Genomic DNA, 19,060 nt, shown 5'->3' on the forward strand with positions numbered 1-19,060 from the left:
TGAGCTGTCACAGGCTGGTGGGACACAGACACTCAGGCAGATGGTTCTTACCAGTTGGATACATGCTTTCATAGGGGAATTTCGTGGTGCTTTGGGAACTCAGAGGAGAAGGGCCTTGAACCCTGTGCAGAGAATATGGTCGAGGAGGGCTTCCTGGAGGAAATGGTGCCCTAAGCTCACTCTTTGTTGTGTGTTTATTTTAACTGGAATGTTGACATTTATTTTTTTATTTTTTTAAAGATTTTGTTTATTTATTTATTTGACAGACAGAGATCACAAGTAGGCAGAGAGGCAGGCAGAGAGAGAGGAGGAAGCAGGCTCCCCGCTGAGCAGAGAGCCCGATGCAGGACTCGATCCCAGGACCCTGGGATCATGACCTCAGCCGAAAGCAGAGGCTTTAACCCACTGAGCCACCCAGGCGCCCTGGAATGTTGACATTTATAAAGGGCCCAAACCTTCATCCTTTAAGTAGATACCATTCCATAAAAGATTTGGGAATGTCTTACAGAAGAGGGCCCCATCATAAAAAACCACACATTCCGTTTTTTTAGGTAGGCAAAGCAGATCTTTTTTATCCTCATGTTGTAGAAGAGGAGACTGAAGTGTGATGAGTCTCAAGGGATACGAAAGGATGTAGCGTGGTGAAGAAGACAGGACGGTGGTCAAGGCTCAGGGAACAGCCCGTGCAGAGGGCTGGAGGGAGGAGGCTTGTGTGTGTGGGGGGGTGGGGGGCTATGATTTGGTACCCTGTGTGCTCCCAGCTGATCTTACAAACTAATTGAATAGCCTGAGCTACAAGGCGCAGGACAGTTACTGTCCTTTGCTTCCTCAGTGGGATGAGCTTTTTGTCCTTTGCTTCCTCAGTGCGATGAGCCGGGCCATTTCTGGGGCTTCTTCTATCCTTTGGCAGATGTTGCGCTCTGACTGTGCTGGGGTCCAGTTCGGAAGGGCATTTCCCTGAGAGTTTGGGGCCTGAGATTTAATCCTGGGCCCACTGGCCCACGTGCTCAAAGGGCAGGAAGGACCTGGTTCCTGTGATAATGCTCTTGGCTTGGTCCCTCTTCCGGAGGGAGGCTGTCGGGGGATGCAGCTACCTTTGTATTTGGATACCAGGGCAGACTTCACCAGAAGAGTGGGAGCCCACAGTATCCTGGGCACTCTGAGGAACCCCGAGCAGACTGCCTGTAGTTTACGGCTCCCGCAAGGCCCGGCAGGGAGAACTCCTTGTTTTTGAAGGAAGAACAAGCTGGAGAGGCAATACTGTATCATTTCCTAAATAGCTACCTTCTGGGCCCCTACAAGATTCACAGGTGACGTGGCCAAGGGAAAAGAAAGTCCCTCAGCCTGGCTCCGTGGCCCTGTGTCCTGCCTGTCCTCAGCTGCTGACCCTTCCGTGCTCCTTCTTGCCCTCGCCCTGCTCCTGCTCCCCCTCCCGTCCTACAATCTCATCTGTTGCATGTTCCATCCTCCCACAGGAAGCAAATGTGGGCCGCCTCTTTTCCTCCCTCTTTCTCCATAGCTGCTCAATTGCCAGGTCTCGTTGATTTTACCCAGTTTTATCTAGAACATTCCTCCAGTTGAGGCCCCCTCCCTCCCTTCTCTCCTGCACTCACTGTCGGAGTGATCCAAAACACAAGCCTGGTCCTGCCTTCCCTGTTCCCTGCCCACAGCCTTGGGCGTGGCTTGCCCTTCTAAGTCAAGACTCTGCAACAGGCCCTGGGTCCTTGACTTCTCTTCCACCAAGCCGAGACTTGTACTCTGAGCTCCGGCCCCCTCTGTCTGCCAGGCTGTTTCTCACCTCTGCCTCTGCTCCTCCATCTGCTTGGAAGATGCTCTTCCTTCCTTCTCCTGCCCCAATGCTGATGGTCTCCCGCTAGTTAGCGCTGCCTGGGGACAGACACTGGGTCTTTGTCTCCCCAGCGTGCACCTGTGAATAGTACCTGTTCATGGACATCGTAGGGGCCACCACTGGTAAAGATGAGGTGGCCCCTGGGGGGAGGATGGAGGGACTGGAGGAGGCAGGTGGGACAGGTATGTAGAACTCACCCATTTTCAAGGTTAGTCTTGGATACCCAAGTGGGGCCTCTCCTGCCCAGTCCCCTTCCGGAAGAAATTTCGGTCCCTTAGGATTGAAGGAGAGATGAGGCCTGGGTAACCAGACGTGTCTTCCAGGGACCTGTGAGTTGCAGGGGCAGAGAGGCCACTGTCGGCCCTTGTTTCCCACAGTGGCTTCACCTTCACCCCACCCCTTTGGACCGTGAATATTATGAACTGTCTCCCAGGAGTAATGCCATGGGGACATGCACAAGACGTCCCATGTGGGGCGCCTGGGTGGCTCAGTGGGTTGAAGCCTCTGCCTTTGGCTCAGGTCATGATCCCAGGGTCCTGGGATCGAGCCCTGCGTCCGGCTTTCTGCTTGGCGGGGAGCCTGCTTCCCTTCCTCTCTCTCTGCCTGCCTCTCTGCCTGCTTGTGATCTCTGTCTGTCAAATGAATAAATAAAATCTTTAAAAACAAAAACAAAAACAAACAAAAAAAACAAGGCTTCCCATGTGTAATTTCATGGGGTCTGCGCATCCCTTAGAGGGTTCTCCTCTAAGCGTCTGGGGTCAGGTTAAGCTCCTCTGCTGTGGGGGCTCTCCGCCTCTCTCGCCCTTCAAGGGGACCTAGGACTCCTTTTGCCCCACAGGTGGGGCGCTAAACGGAGTCAGCGGGGGTGGGGGTGTGGGGCGAGGTGCAGGCCACACAGAGCAGGTAAGCACTTGTCATGCCTGACACGCAGAGCCCCTGGAGTAAGTCCGGGGCAGGCTTGTGTCAGTGCTGCTCTAAAGGCTGAGCTCTCTGGCCGAGTTAGAGGTTAGAGCCCTGAGATGGCCGTGTGCAACAGGAACCACCTTGGCCCATACCGGGCCTCCTTCCTCAGAGCTTGGATTGTTGGGAGCAGATGGCACCGTGGGGTGGAAGCTCGGACTTTGGACCAGACTCCCGAGTAGACCAGCAGTGAGTAGCCTTCCTCCTGTTGGCTTTGTGCACTGAGCTCCCCATACCCTGAGCACAGGGCACTCCAGATGCTCCCTCTTGGCAAGTCCTTGAACTCGGGGATGACTCTGAAGCCAGGGAGAGAGACCACAGTTCTGGTTGGGGCCTGCATAAGCCCGTCAGCTTTGTAGCCAAGATCTTGTTGGCAGAGAGCAGTGATCAGTCCTGGTGTATTAACAGCCGGATCTGGGGTGGGGGGCTGTGTGGGGGAGTTGGGCTGCCCGCCGGACACCTTTCAGAGCACCTTCCTGTGATCACTTGTGGCTTGTAGTGCTGGGTGCCTCTCGCACCTGCTCGGGTGGGGCAGTCAGGGGTGTCAGCTTTGTGGGCGGGACAGCCACTCGGCCCCCATCTGTCATCTGCTGTCACCTGCGAGGTAGACACGAAGGGTATGTACGGACTGTGTGCTTGTGATGCGCCAGATGTGCTTTCTGTTCATTCTTGGAGTTATTCCTCCAAATGGCTCTGGTGAGGCTTGGGGATTCCACAGTCCGTATGATGTAAGGGGCTGTTTTTCCGCCTGTTCTGTAGAAAAGGGAACTGGCTCAGAGAGGTTCCGTGCTAGCAAGGGCAGAGCTGGGACTTGAACCGAAGTTCAGCAGCAAGCCCCACACTATACTGTGTTGCAGACTCACCTGCCTGCTGAGGCCAGGCAGGTGCTGTGCACGGAGGAAGTGGGCCAAAGGAGAAAGCGGGATTTCTTGCTGCAGCCAGTGGGGGCCCCGCAGGAGCAGACCAGTGTTGCTTGCTCTTCTCACTGCTCCCAGAAAGCCAGAAATCCTGGCTCCCAAGTGAAGTCTCTCGATTTCTTAAGGACAAAATCGATTTCGTAAGAAGCATAACCACATTCATCGGGGAGCAGGGTGCAGCCTGCCGGCCCTGGGCTGGTGGCCTTTGCTGTATTCTGTGTTGTTTCCCTGAGCTCCCCATCCCCCTCATCTCAGAAGGAGGAGAATCCGAGTTCATTGCTGAAAGAGATCCTGGAAGATTTATCTGGGCCAGTCCTTAGCCGTTTATGATGCCTGTTTTACCAGAAAGATAGGGAGGTGTGGAAAGGTAGGAGCTGTGAAATCTGCCCTCGAGAACCCATTCTCATGGGCCAGAGCAGTTCGGGTGCCTGTTCCCTCCTCTAGAGGCCAGTGGCACTTGTCTGTTCTTCCACACTGAGCTGCATGGCTCCAAGGGTGGCTTGGGCCCCCGAGACCTTCCCTCAGAGGACCTGGACACCAGGGGAGAGTGCTGTGGCTGTTCTTTGTGCCTGGGTTTTCAAGATTTGTCCCTGTCACATGGAAGCTGGAGTTATTATTCATAGTCTGTGAGATTTGACCCATCTCAACTCTCTTCCTACCTCAACTCAGTTTGGAGTAAGAACATGAGAGAGCCAGACATCCCCTTAGCTTCCAGGTAACCTCCCCCAACCAAGGGACAGTGCCCATGGAGGAAGACAGTCTGGGGAACAACAGGGCAGGGTAGGTGGAGACCGGAGCTTCCACTTTTGAAAAGGAAGAACAGTGGGGTGAGAGAGGGCAGTGAGGGTGGTGTTGCATCGCCTGCTAACTTGCTTGGTGACCACTTCCTTTCTGTTGTAGACGGAGACAGGAGAGGCAGCAGCCTTCACTGGCAGGCTTGTTCCGATCAGAGGTTGCCAGGTCATCCGTGAATTTTCCAGACACGTGTGCAGAAGCATGGGATTTCTCACCAGGCTTATCCTTGGGAAGTTTAGACGAGGGGTGTCCAGGGCACAGCCCACTGCCAGGCGCAGAGCGGGCACGGCGAGTGAGGAGCGGTGGGGTTCGATGCTCCTGGGTCATGCGGGCCTGCCCCCCCCCCGCCCCAGGAGGGCCTTCCCGGTGACCCCACAGAGTGAGCAGGCGTTCCCTGCCAACACTGGAGAGCCTGGCGTCCAGGGGAGTGAAGGATATAAATGTCTCCCTGCGCGGTTACCCAGATATGGTCGTCAGAGCGTTGTTTCTGTTAGAAGACCTTCCATGTGGTTCAAATCCAACTTGCAAGCAAACTGGGCATCATGGCCCGGCACTGCTGTTGCCATCTGTCCTGGCTCTGCTGGGTTGGATTCCCAGGGCCTCAGAGTGTCTCCTGCAATAAAATCCAAATGAGCAGTGAGGTGGATACTTCCCCCTCCTCCCCATCAATCTTCTGGTGTAACCAGCGGGGCCTGGTGGAGGGAGGCCAGCTACACCGAGTCGAGCTGGAGCGCTGGGACCCTCTGCCGCCTGAGCCCCGGGCCACGGAGTCTTGGTGTCTGCTGGTCATCATCTCAGCTCTGGGGTTGGTGGGCTTCTTGCCCGCAGACTACAGGGTCTTACTTTGGTTCTTTCCTGCCCTGTCCTACTCCTCTGCACCTTCTGGCCTTGCATGTGAGCTCTGCCAGTGAGGCCGACAGCCCGGAGGTCTCCCTGGACGCGTTTAGTTTCTGGGAAGTCCGTCTTTCCTGTCGCCTTTTCTATTGTGGTTTTCCAGTGTGACTCTGGTTAGCCAAAGCTGGGAGGACTGTGGCCTGCATTTGCTCCCTCCCTGTCCAGGATGAGGCGGATTTTCTGATGTGGAGAGTTGGCAAGGATCTGGGCTTCCAGAGAAGTTTGTCCTGCCCTCCTCAGGGCAATGGCTGGAGGCGTCCTTCCTCTGAAGATGAGTGACACCATCCCACCAAGGCAAGCCACCTGCGAGTGTGGGGAGCTCTGGAGGGGCTTAGGGCTTCTGTAGGTGTGATGGGCCCTCTCTAGACCATCTGTCCTCTTACTTGGGACGTGCCATCCATCAGTTGTGACACCAGCTGCCAAGTGGCCTCTGGAGAGTTTTGTCTTGCCCAGAATGAAGCGGTTGGCTTCCAAAATTTGTAAGACCATGAAGAATAGGGCTGGATAGCATGATCCCTCTAGAGAAGTGAAAGTGCCATTGGGGGTCAGCTGGGGAGCATGGAGGCAGCTGGTCCCGTCTTTTTCTCATCTTCACCTTCCTCTCAGAGCTCTTGACCATCTCAGAGAATGGTCCCAACTTTTGTTCCACCAGGACAAACACGACAGGTGACCGTAGGGCAGATGAGAATCACCTGCTGCCTGTCCTTCCTGAGGCCATGCCTGGAGCTCTGTGCACTGCCCAGCTCTTTCTCTTAAGAAAGCAGATTGAGGGGACGCCTGGGTGGCTCAGTGGGTTAAGCCGCTGCCTTCGGCTCAGGTCGTGATCTCAGGGTCCTGGGATCGAGTCCCACATCGAGCTCTCTGCTCGGCAGGGAGCCTGCTTCCCTCTCTCTCTCTCTCTGCCTGCCTCTCTGTCTACTTGTGATCTCTCTTGTCAAATAAATAAATAAAATATTAAAAAAAAAAAAAAAAAAAGAAAGCAGATTGAGGGACGCTGGGTTGGCTCAGTTGGTGAAGCGTCTGCCTTTGGCTCTGATGATCTCGGGGTCCTGGGATGGAGGCCAGCATCTGGTTCCCTGCCCAGCAGGGAGGCTGCTTCTCCTTCTCTCTCTGCCTGCCGCTCCCCCTGCTTGTGCTCACTTTCTTTTTGTCAAATAAAAAAATAAAATCTTAAAAAAAAATAAAGAAAGTAGATCGAGCATATGTGGGTGGACTGATAGTCATGGAGTAGTCTTGAACCCACTTCAGTTTATTTTCTAAAATTACAAGCAAATCATTTGTGAATATCGGTAGTTTGTGAGGGTTAGCCGGCCAGTGGCAACCCTTGACAGCTAAGAGCCAGCGTGAGAACCAGCGTGAAGCCGGCTCCCAACTTGGGCTTGTGTTTCCCTGGTGTGTTAGTGCATTCTGCCCCTCTTCCCCTAGTGGGAGATGGGAACAGCATTTACAGAGGGAGGAAGCTGGGGCCTGCCACTTTTTTGCTGGGAGGATTTAGGCTCGGGTGAGACGTGTGCCTGTCTGTAAAAGGAAGACCTAGGTGCGCCTGGGTGGCTCAGTCGATTAGGTGTCCAACTCTTGGTTTCTGCTCAGATTGTGATCTCTGGGTGGTAGGATCGGGCCCTGCATGAGGCTCAGCGTCATCACAGTCCGCTTGAGATTCTCTCCCTCTCCCTTTGCCCCTCCCCCCACTTGCGCACACTCTTTCTCTTCCTTTCAAATAAATAAAATTGTCATTTATTTATTTATTTTAAAGATTTTATTTATTTATTTGAAAGAGAGAGAGAGCGCGAGTGAGCCTGGGCGGGGGAGGGGCAGAGGGAGAAGCAGACTCCCTGCTGAGTGGGGATGCCTGATGGCAGGACTCCATCCCAGGACCCTGAGATCATGACCTGAGCCGAAGGCAGACGCTTCACTGAGTGAGCTACCCAGGCGCCCCTCAAATAAATAAAATCTTAAAGGAAGACCTAGGTTGACTTTGGGTTGCAGAGTTTAGCCCAGATGTCTGTCTGTCCCTTCGTTGGCTGTTTAGCGAGTTCAGTGGAGCCCTGAGCAGCTATCTCCTGATGATCCTCGTGCTGCCTTTGCCTGTTTCTGGTGGGGGCTGAGGAGCCACTGACCTGTGTGTGTCCCCCAAATGGTCCAGGCATCTCCCTCTCATCCAGGTAGGAAGGCTGCCTGGCAATGAGGTCAGAGGTCAGTGCTTGGGCCAGCCCTGTCTTGTATCATGTCACTTAGAAAACACTCAGGCAGGTCAGCCCATAAGCAGGTTAGCCTAGACCATGGCCCTGCCGCCTTCTCTGAGTTCTTGAGCTCTGAGGGCCTCCACGTGGGGCTCAGCAGTGGCTCAGGACCCTGCCTGCGACTGAGGAGGAGGTGGGGAAATGTGGGGGGGAAGAGAACAGGGAGACCAAGAGCAAGGGACCCGTGAGGGGGCAGCGGTAGAGCAGCACCCCATGGCCAGCCTTTCTGGATTGCAAGAGGGGCTCCAGAGACTGCTCTGGAAACAAAACAGTGGTGACAGGCGGAACAAGGGATGGCTACGGGAAGCGATCACTCCTCTCCTGCTGGGGTGTCATGGAATGAACGGGAAATGAGTTCCTGGAGTCAGGCAGAGCTGCCCTCACCATGGACTCCACTTGCCTGTGGAGCACACTCACTAGACATCTCTGAGCCTCTTTGTCCTTATCTGTAAGATGGGGTTGTGAGGCCAGTAAGGATTACTTCTCTCCCCCTCCCCCTGTCTGAGCATCTTCCTGTCCCTGTGGCCCTGTCTTTGGGTTCCTTTGTGGCACTATGCTGGGTTTGGAGCCTCGGTGTTAGGAGCAGAGGCTGCTGTGTCCTGGGTTTGCTCCTCTGGGAGTTAAGAGGCTGAGAGCTTCTGTGGAGTTCAGGCAGCTCCTTCTGTTGTCGCCATTCCAGGTTCAAAGCCACAAGGCTCTCAGAAAGCTGTGACTTCCCGGCAGGCAGGAGAGCTGGCGTTGTATGTGTGTGTGTGTGGGGGGGTGCTGGAGCCCTGCAGTTTCTCTCTTGCCTCTGTCCTTGCTTGGGAGTGAGTTGGAGGCTTCTGGGCTCAGCTGATGTACTCTGAGGAGGACTTGGAAGAAACCCCAGGCACGGAGGGGTGAGGTCAGTGGTTTGCTCAGCAAGGAGGCCTGAGTTAGGGACGGGCCGTCATAGCTCCCAGGATTCCTGGCCACTGTCCCTGACTCCACCTCTGCCCCTCCCATCCACTGGGAGATGAAAACCAGTGATGTGGGTTTATCTACTGAGCGTCCCCTCTGTGTCACAGTGGGAGGGCAGAGGAGGGCCTCCCCAGCCACCACAGTGGCTTTTGCATGCTTTGTCATGGATCCCTCACCATGTGTTCTCTGAGTTCTCTGATTCGCTGAAGCCCAGAATGATCTAGTTAAACTGCCACCCAGGCTGGTGAGTGGTGGAGACTCGGCGGGGGCCTCTTCTTTCCCCTCTGCCACACTGCCCGGCGTTGGGATGCCAGAGGGTGTACAAAGAGCTATGTGACTGTCCCCACTCCCAGTGCCACTAGAGCAGCCAAATTTGTGGTATGGACAGGGGTGGCTTTATGTGTGGACAGTGGTGGCTTTGTGGTTTCTCCAGAGTCCCCAAGTGCATGTGCAAAGAGAGTCTCCTTGAAGCCTCACTTTTTATCTTACAATTCATTTGCATTTTTGCCTTTGGCTTCATAAGGTAGTCTTGCTTGTTTTAGGCAATGGTTTAAATTTCTTTCTCCTGAGTCAGTTTGATCCTTAGAATATATTTATCCTGAGGTTCCTGTGCCCTTGGCCTCCATGTGTTCCCTGGGGTGTGTGGCTGTCCTGGTAGAAGATGGGGGGGAGGCATGTTTAGTATTGTGAATATTGGCATACAGCTGGGGAAAGGGAAGAGAGGGCCCAGTCTGTCTAGAGAGGCAGGTTGCAGTGAGTATGCTCCAGGAGGAGGTAAACGCATGTTTCGGGGCTGTATTCTGAGAAGCTCTAGCCCCGAATGCCAGCCCCTGGGCCTCTGATTTTATCCTTCAGGCAGAGGGAGCCATCCGTGGCTGAGCAGTGTGACTCGGCCTTGCCTGGCAAGCCCCCCTCCCAGTAGGAAAGGCTCATGAGGGTATTTGTGCTGTGGATCTAGCAGGAGGGAAGGGAGTTCCTGCCCCAGGAACACAGGGTGTATGGTCTAGTGGGCAATGCGACACACACCAAAAAGGGGGTTCCAAGAAGTACATATTGCTGGTGTTTGCTGAAAGGGTCAGAGTTGGGGAACCTGGGCAGGGGGCTGCAGGCAAGGCTGAGAAAGGGGCTGAGCCTGGACCTGGATGCTGGTCTAACCTGTTGATGAAAAGAAAGGAAGCCAATAATGGAGATGCACCCGGGAAGGAAGAATTAATTTGCCAGTGAAGTTTTGGAGCTAGGGTCGCAGTTGTTAGGGTTGCTGTCAGGTAACCTGAAGGGCAGGAGGGAGAGAGCTGAATTTGGGAAATGGCCCAATTGCCTGAGATCAGGAAGCTCTGGCCTGATCTGTGGCCGCCTCAGGCTGTGTTCATTCATCAGAACTTGACTGGCAAAGAGTGGGTAACTTGGGCTGTGAAATCCACAAACATTGCGAAGAGAAGACTGTGGCTTATCCCTGCAACAGGCAAACTTTTGAACTTTCTGTTCGGGTCTCTGCAGGGCAGATGACTCACTTCTGAGCCCCTCCTAACCTCTGGTGGTGATTAGCAGGATTGAGAGGCCCAAGGAGCCGCCCTGCCCTGCGACAGAAACAGGCCGGCTGGCCTCCAGAGCCTGATTGCGGGAGTGGTTGGGAGCTGGTGCGGAAGAGCTGGGAAAACTCCCAGCACCTGAGCCTCCTGTTTTTGTATGTAAATCCGTGTTGAAGGAAATGTGGGATGAGCCCGGAGTTGGGTCCTAGCTTGACCTTAAAAAGAACAGTTTCTGGGGACGCCTGGGTGGCTCAGTTGGTTGGACGACTGCCTTCGGCTCAGGGCGTGATCCTGGAGTCCCGGGATCGAGTCCCACATCAGGCTCCCAGCTCCATGGGGAGTCTGCTTCGCTCTCTGACCTTCTCCTCGCTCATGCTCTCTCTCACTGTCTCTCTCTCTCTCAAATAAATAAATAAAATCTTTAAAAAAAAAAAAAAAAAAGAACAGTTTCTGGATGACCCAGAGAGGTGAATGAAATCTGACCAATGGAATGCGTCCACGGTGGTTCTGGGCCCTCTGGGGGAGGGCGGGGCCTACTGATCCCCGACCAAGGGATGAGTTACCGACAGCAGAAAAGAGCCTGGCGTCTGGCCAGCTGGGCCCTGCTCCTGGGCCGGCAGGGAGGTGTGCAGGGGAGATCTGGGCAACTCCTCCCGTTTGCCACTGCCTGGGGAAGCCTTAGTAGCAGCCAGGGGCCTGATGGGGGGTGGGGTGGGGGCTGTGTGGGTGCCTGGTGCCGTTGGGCTTCTCCTGGAGGAGAAGGGTGACTTCTGGAATTGCCTTTCTGCCTTCATTCTCTCGAGTCTCCGGTTACCTGTGCTCTGTGACCTTGGGCACCAGCCAGGACCCAGTAAAGGTGACCCAGCTGGCATACTCATGTTGTATCAGCCCCTGTGAGGAAAGACTCTTCAGCAGACAGGAAACCACCCTCCTCTGGCGTGTAGGAAGCCCAGGGTAGAACTGCCTCACCCAGAGGGCACCTCCCAGCTTTCCCAGCAGCAGATTGGAGGACTCCGGCCTACCCCCCCCCCCCCCCCCCCCCCCCCCCCGGTTTCCCGTGTGTCACCCCCAGCCCACACTTCCTCTGGGGCTGAGACAGTAAAATGGCAGTTCCTGTTGAGCGAGGGATGAGTCAGCGAGGGAGAATGGTGGCTAAATCTTCATAACCTCCAGGCATGGCTATGAAATATTTAAATGACACTAAAGTATTGATTGTTTCTCATCATCCCCTTAGGGAGAGCAGTTCCTGTCTGGGATTCCGATAATAGCAATGCCTTGGATTTAGGCAAACTCCAGAAAGCCCAGAGATGCTGTATAAGTCTTACCTGAAATTGTATTCTCTCCTCTCCGGAGCTTGCTCCCAGGAATTGGGTTCTACCCATTTTACAGACAGGGAAGAGAGAGGGTGACCCACGTGGGTGGTTTGACCTGCTGCCAGGCACTCAGCAGGCGGGGCCTGGAAGCCTTGCATCCTGGCTCCTCCGCACTAGCTTTCTCTGCTCCCTGCTCCCTCCCTGTCTTCCTCTTCATCACAGTCCCTGGCATTCCAGCTTCTGGGGAGAGAGGCATCAAGCAAGATGGACAAGTGCTCTCCAGGGCTTAATTCTTGGAGTGGAGACAGTTGGTGGACAAGGACCCAAACTGGCAGGGAAGTCCCCTCCAGGAGATGGACCTCCTCGTCAGTGTCCAGACCCTGGGTCCCTTGGCCCTGTGTGGGGCAGAGCGGAGCTGGCCTAATTGGCCCTTACTGGTCACAGATCTGCCTTTCCTCCCAGGACAGTTATCAGGATAAATATACCCAGCTCCCCATTCCTGGGGAGTTACTCACCCAGTAAAACTACCCCGCTGTGGATTAGATTACCTCTGCTCTCATTGCTCAGATGCTCAGGGCTGGGGGAAGGGGGGGACCCACCTTCTTGTCCTGCTTCCTTCCTAATCTGGAAGAGTCCCAGCAAAGGGGCTGAGATGAGACCATCCTGGAGGAGCTGGTCCTGCTGTTTATATAACTCCTTCCTTAGGAAGGCCAGAGCCTGCTCACTGCTTGGATCCCTGAGCTTGGGCAGCTTCTCCTCTGACGGTTGAGGCCCCGCCCCGTCCCCCAGCAGGTGGTCAGCAGGGCAGGCTGAAACTTCTCTTGCCCAGAGTTCTGAACCTAGCAGGGTAGACAGGCCTAAGACTGGGCCTCTCTAGGGTTGTGGGAAAGGGACTTGCGGACCCTCCGCTGTCTCTTTGAGAGTCCGATCTCGTGTTAAATGGCAGGGATGGACAGACAGCTGGCCGCGGACTGCCGGGAAGGCCCTTGTGCTATGGCAGCCCCTTGCCTCCCGTGTTGGAGCTCTCAGGGCGGTGCTGGCCGCTCCTTCCTTCTGCTTGTCAGCTCCTAAGGACACTGTGCCAGCCCCTGCCCTGGGTGATGAAAGCTGAGTTAAGGCCTGCGGGAAGAAGGTGGGTGAGTGGAGTCTGGAAAAGATTTGAATTCTAACTGTGGGCTCTCCTGGGCCTCAAGAATGCAAGGCATTTTGAGGTGGGGTCTTCCCGAAGGCTTAAAGGAGCCCACCTCTTCTAGTGGAGCCCGGTGCTGGGAGTGGAGGAGGAGACCAGGTCGGAAACCTGGTGGGGAGGCTTCTCCAGGTGGTTTTCTGTTCCCCAGATTGGTGCCCCTAACTGCTTCTCCGGGATTGCAGCATCCTCTGCCTCCGGACTGGGACAGGAAGTGGAGGTGCTTTCTCATGCCCCTCCAGGGCTACCTTTCTCTCTGGGAGCCAGCTCCCAGCTCTCTTCCAGGACAGTGCTAAGCCAGCTCCGTGTATCCATTTTTTCATGATATTCCTTGCTCCTGTGAGTAACATGGTAGAATTCCGGTCAGACAGACAAGGAAACTGAGGCACAAGCAGTTTGGCCACTGAGCAGTCTGTGTGACTCAATCTCCCTGTGTAAGTTCTCACATCTGGTGTCTTTAGAGTCTGGGAGGAGAGAATGGAATAGTCCTGGGCCCTCCCCCACCCCCCCACCCCATTTGAGGGATCCTGGTGGATAGACCTTTATCTTCTGGCATCTGCCCAGCTCTGGGCGTGACAGCCTTTATTACACACTCAGGAGAGGCCAGGACTTAGGTAGGAGGAAGCCAGTTTTGTGAAAGGGTCTAACTTGTTTTTACACTTCATTGGGGGCGGAGGTGGAAAGGGTTCGTTGCGTGTCTTTAACTTATAGGGTGTCATGTGTCAGTGGATCAGCCTAGGTCCCCAGGGCCGTCGTCTGGGGCACGTGAGGAGGGCCCGGGCTGCCCCTGTCCTGCATCCTCCGCCTGGTTTGGGAATGTGAGGGGCACAGCTGCGGTTTGCATCCTGGAATGCAGGCAGACCGGCCCCTCTCTCTTCTCCCTCCCTGGGCAGCCAGCGTCTTAACCCCCTCAAACCCTTGGGGCTACAGACCCCAGGCTCCCGCTCCCTACCCGCTTCGCTCGTCGGGTCCGCGGGATTACGTTTGGCAGGTCGCTGGGGCCCGGGAAAGGGCGTCTTCATCTCGGCCTGGCAGCGTGCTCCGTGCTCGCCCAGGCAGCCTACCCCCGGGCGGCCTGCGGGTACGAAGGCGCCCCTGATCTGAGCGGCTGCTTGGGCCCAGGCCCTGCCGCGGGGTGGGGACGGGGCGCCCGTGGGCGCTGCGTCTGCGGAGGGGGCGCGAGTCCCTATGGGTCTCCGGAACTCCGCAGGCTGCGTTACTCATTGGTCGTGCCTTCAAATGTTCGTGTGCCCCAAGCACCGGTGGCAGGTTTGGCAACTCCTCGTGCGCCTCCCGTAGCTGCTCCGTCCCTCCAGCTCACCGAACTTTCTCGGGATTGAAACTTCCCCGGGGAGCCCGTGGCTGGGGGCTGCGCCCGCCGCGGGAGCCGACGGGCCAATAGCGCCCTCTGGCGGGTAGCAGCGGAAGGACCGCATCCCTTCCTCGCCGGGGCGGAGCTGGGTGTTCTTTGCCCCGGGTGGGCTGGAGACTTTGCACCCAGCCGGCCATCCCCTCCCCCACCTACCTGGAGAGGAGAACCCCTCCCCCTGGCACACGCACACCGGATGGTCTCACCCGGAGACTTCCACTTCCCCTCTTGTGTGGGTGGAAGTGCCAGGACATGCATCAGCTGGCCCGGAGAGGCAAAAAGCCTGCAGCATTTAGGGTGGTTTCTTCCAGAAAAGGGATGGGAAGCCCCAGGGAGGGCTTCCTTCCACAGGGTGGCTTGGGTGGTTCCGGTGGCTCTGACTTGTCCTGAAGGTTTCAGGCTTGGACCCAGAAACTTAGTGGAGAATTGCTGAGGACGTTCGGAGCCTTCCTTAGCCTGGAGAAAGGTGCCCCCCACCGCTTCCGGTCCTGCCTCTGTGTGTCTGGAGCATATCCTACAAACATCTTCTTTGGGTCTGGGTGGAAGGACTCTGGACTCTGAGCCTGGCTGCCTGGTGTTTAGAGCTAGGTACCAGGCAGTAGGTGCAGCTGAGACCTGGAGGACCCGCCCATGGGGTGCTGCTTGCAAGTGAACTGCCTTGAGCAGTCTTGCCTCTTCGGCCTCTGTTGACTCAAGCAGGGGAGGAGTTCGCTGAGTTTGCAAGGAGACTTTGGCCCGGAACCATTTTGTGGGCTTTCAGGCCATAGCAGCCTTCTACACCCATAGGAGTCCAAAGCAGAGCCCAGAGGCCTCCTTGGCTGCCTCCTGTATTCCTGGCTTCCTTCCCTGAGGCGTTTGTGGGGGGCTTTGGGGAGAGAGTGACACTGTGCAGTCACTGAGTAATGTCCAAGGGTGCGGAGAGGGAAGCAAGCTCTTCCAGAGGACCCCTGGCTCCAGCATGTGCTCTCTCCCACTCGGGCAGACACACATTTGATCGCTTTCCTGCCGGCGTCCACACCTGTCTCCCTCCGACTGGTGCTTTATTACTTCTTTTCTCATGAGGCTTTCCCTTGGCACGTCTAATCCAGATTCTGACCATAGAAGATGTGGGAGTGGTCAGTACGGTGCATCCTACCCTGACCTCCTTGGAGGAAGGTGTTTTTCAGAATGTCACAAAACAAAGAAGATCTGATGTTTGTAGCTTTCCAGGGACTGTAGCTGCCACTGCCCCAGGTAGAGCTCCCACCAACACCATGAGGTAGGAATGATGAACCCCAGCTTGTCGGGGCAGCCAAGGCTCAGGGATGGCCGCAGAGAGTAGATGGAGGAGCTAGGACTCGAACTCCTGGAATCTTTTGTTTCTGTCCCCCTAGGACTCCTCCTTATGACCAACAGATGTATTGGTGTTTAAAAGACCCCAGTGAAATTGTAAGCTAGACTTAGAGTCAGGGGGAGAAAGGGGGATTTGAGGCAGAAGGCAGTGGAGGCCCTCACTTGGGGGGTCTGATGGGATAGGTTATCCCTTTGCCTGAGGGACCCGAGTTCACATCCTCACTGTGTCCTCTCAGCCGGGTTTCGGCAGCATGGGCGTGTGACTCTGCCTGCCTGCGCCTCACTTTTACCCTCCATGCTGGTGTTGCTGTGAGGAGGAAGGGAAGGAACACGGCGTGAAGCTCCTGTTATTCCCACTGGGGCTGCATGTGGTGCCTGCTTTGGGGAGCCCTGTAGGGTTTTCCGGCTGGCTCTGCCTTTGATGGAAAAGGGAAGACCCTGCCCCTGCAGAACTGGGCCCAGGGCAAGTGGGGATGCTGTGTGAAGCCACGACAGCAGGTGGCGGCTGTTCAGAGGCCACTGAGTTCGGCCCCGGACCCCAGTTCCTTTTCTGTCATTACCTAGGCACACACTGACTGCCTCTAGTTCTGCTTTGCTGGAGACAGGAAGCCAGACTTATCTAGGGGATCTCGCAAGGGGTGGGGGACTGCAGGAACTGACTTTCCTCGGGAGTCAGGAGACCCTTGTGCCGAGCTGCTGGCTCCAGGGTCCTGGGCCTTGTCACAAGCTCCCCCTCTAACCAGCTGGGTAAGAGCTGGGGGTAGGTGTGGCCACCCTTGGGGGTAGGAGGGCAGGGCAGGAGCTGGGAGGTGTGGGACCCCCTTGGTTCCCTCTACCAAGCTGGGGTAGGGTTGAGGACAGGGCCATAAGGAAGGATCGTCCTGGGCACCAGCACTCAAGAAGTTGTACCATTGAAATACGGCATCATGTCGTGATCTCAGCAGACTGTTCCAGGCCAGATTTTGGGGGCTTGGGGCTACCGAAGAGCCACACAGTCCTTTCTTTCACTGGCTTTGTTATCTGGGCAGCTTCCACTACCTCTTGAAGCTCCTTTCCCTGCCTGTAAATGTAGGATCAGAATTCCAGCTTTATCCAGTATTAGGGTTCACAGAGAGACCCCATACCACGCAGTGCCTAGCATGGGGTTCGTTACTAATGATTGGCAGTAGATCCAGCCATATCTGATACATAGTATCCTAAGGGTGGGGGACTGACCCTTCCTGGCCCCCAGCGGGTCAGCAGGAGAGTGAGGGTGAACAAGTCCTTGAATATGGTAGGAATGAGGGTGTGGTGTTGGGGCCAGGCCCTCTGGGCTGGGGGCTGTTGAGTGTCTCAGGAGGGGGGATTGAAGTTGAGGGGTTATCAGCAGTTCCTACGCCTGCCCCTCCTGCTAGGGGAGAACCATGGCCCCCAGTTGGGCGCCTGGTGCCAGGGTAATGGAAGCTTACACTTGATTTGGCTCTCTTCTGCTGTTATAAGCAGAGTAGCGGGGCCCTGGAGCCTCTGGGGCCAGGCGGCTTGCCAGGCTTCCGCAGAAACAGCCTACAGAGCAGTCCTGCCCCCTGCTTAGCTGAGGGGGTGGGGAACCCTGCGCCAGCCTCCACCCAGCCCCCACCTCCCCACCAACCTCCAACCTCCGAACCTCCGAACCTCCGCCTATAGCCCAGGGTCTCGTAGGAGTAGGCAGCCTGAGGTTTTGCTTCTGCCTTGGCAGAGGGCAGGTACCATACCCTGGAGAGCACTCCAGGTGGAGCGGGTGCATTGCTGAGAAAGCCCAAGCTCCTGGAATTTCAGTGGGACCTGGCACTGCCTGGGTCCCTCCCCGTGACGTGGGGCCCCTCCCGCCCATTCTCCCCGCCTTGCCCTGTGGAGTCAGAGTGCTGAGTTCCAGGCAGGCATTTCTGACGTCCAGCCAGTCAGCCGCACAGCCCTGTCGGCAGGGAACGCAGGTGCCCAGGCGCCAGAGGTAGGAGAGCCCCAGGGGTAGCCCAGGAGCCTCCAAGCACCTTCAGCCTTGGGCTGGGAAGAAGAGGTCAGTTTCAGAAGCTGGTTCTTTGCCAGGCTGGTCTGGGCTACTGGCTTCCTGCCCTGAGGCTGGTTATTTCTCCCAGGGGTGGGGCAGGTGCCCTTAGAAGTCATTAGCTCTTGGGTGCAGCGGGCAGGGAGGGCACTGCCACTGGACAGCGTGTTGCCAGGATCCCTGGTTCCTAACAGCTCTCGGCGTGTTCTCTCTGCAGACGCCCTGCTGGCCGACTTGGAGTCCACCACCTCCCACATCTCCAAACGGCCCATGTTCTTGTCAGAGGAGACCCCCTACTCGTACCCAACTGGAAACCACACATACCAGGAGATTACCGTGCCGCCCCCTGTCCCGCCACCCCCATCCAGTGAGGCCCTCAATGGCACCATCCTTGACCCCTTAGACCAGTGGGAGCCCAGTGCCTCCCGATTCATCCACCAGCAGGTAAGGTGGGGCTGGGGGCTGGGAAGACAGCCTGAGGCTTTGGGGCAGTAGGAGCTTGCCTGGCAGCAGCTTGGGGAGCCCGGGGAGGAATGGGGGCATATAAGGAGAGGGGCCAGGAAATGGCTGGGTCTCCCAGAGGCCACGTGAGGGGGCAAGTGACCAAGTGTTAATCACCTGTCCCCTGGCCGGAGTGTGGAAATTCCCTGGTGAGACTGTCTGTGAGCAGGAGCCTCCTGGGGGTGACTCGGGTTGTTCCTTTTCCACTGCCTCGGGGGAGGCTCTGAGCATTCTGTTCCCTGCAGCCTCAGTCCCCGTCACCTGTGTGTGGCTCCAGTGCCAAAACTTCCAGCTCCTCCGTGCCCCAGGACGGCGCCGGCCCACCGTGTTCCCGAGCCGGTGAGGAAGAGCACGTCTACAGGTACCGGCGCAGCCCTCCGTGCGCCTCTTCCCCTCCTGCCTGGGAGGTCTGGGGCCAGGGATCAGGCCTGGCAGCAGCCCGCACAAGGTCCCGAGGCTCCTGGCCAGCTCGTACTGCCTTGGGCTGGCCCGGTGGCCTTCGCGCTGCTACTGCCACACAGTAGCAGGGTTGGGTTGTCATGTCAACTGTGTCGTTGAGGAACTGAGGAACTGAGGCAAGACTTCCTTCCTCCCGTCTTCTCACCACACCCCACTGCCCCATCTCTTGCTGGGGGAGACTTCACACCCACTCCACCTTCTTCTCCTGGAGGTCTTGAGGCCGCCAAAGCTGGGGGCGCCTCTCATAGTGGCCTCTCCTCTGCCTCTCAGTTTCCCCAACAAGCAGAAGTCGGCCGAGCCTTCACCCACTGTGATGAGCTCCTCCCTGGGCAGCAACCTTTCTGAACTTGACCGTCTGCTGCTGGAACTGAATGCGGTGCAGCATAATCCCCCGGGCTTCCCTGCAGGTAGGACTGGTTCCCTGGGCCCCCGGGGGGCCACCTGCTGGCCTTTGGATCCCCAGAGGGGTCAGGGCTGAGCAGCCTTTCCCTCTTGCTCTTCCAAGATGAGGCCAACTCAAGCCCGCCGCTGCCTGGGGCTCTGAGCCCCCACTATGGCATCCCGGAGAATAACAGCCCACTGGGGGGCAAAGCTGGACCCCTGACGAAAGAGAAGCCCAAGCGGAATGGGGGCCGCGGCCTGGAGGATGTGAGGCCCAGTGTGGAGAGTCTCTTGGATGAACTCGAGAGCTCTGTGCCCAGCCCCGTGTGAGTATCGGTGGACTCTCCTGGGCGGGGGTGGTCTCGCCCAGCCA

At 56.6% G+C, this 19,060-nt stretch overlaps 1 protein-coding gene across 6 annotated transcripts in view; it reads left to right on the forward strand.

The window, feature by feature from the left end:
• Nucleotides 1-19,060, forward strand: part of PXN (paxillin) — a 46,306-nt gene that overhangs the window by 17,913 nt on the left and 9,333 nt on the right. For 3 of the 6 annotated variants that reach the window (XM_044244164.1, XM_044244158.1, XM_044244162.1), the window contains exons 2-5: nt 17,564-17,790; nt 18,093-18,208; nt 18,577-18,713; nt 18,812-19,013. In XM_044244164.1, coding sequence (XP_044100099.1) covers nt 17,564-17,790; nt 18,093-18,208; nt 18,577-18,713; nt 18,812-19,013 — 682 coding nt within the window. Of the gene's footprint in view, nt 1-12,270; nt 12,572-17,238; nt 17,293-17,339; nt 17,359-17,563; nt 17,791-18,092; nt 18,209-18,576; nt 18,714-18,811; nt 19,014-19,060 lie in introns of those variants that run through there. The other 3 variants (XM_044244159.1, XM_044244160.1, XM_044244161.1) reach the window with 3 other exon arrangements.

Source organism: Neovison vison, chromosome 3, assembly GCF_020171115.1.
Source record: "Neovison vison isolate M4711 chromosome 3, ASM_NN_V1, whole genome shotgun sequence".
NCBI classification, from domain to species: domain Eukaryota; kingdom Metazoa; phylum Chordata; class Mammalia; order Carnivora; family Mustelidae; genus Neogale; species Neogale vison.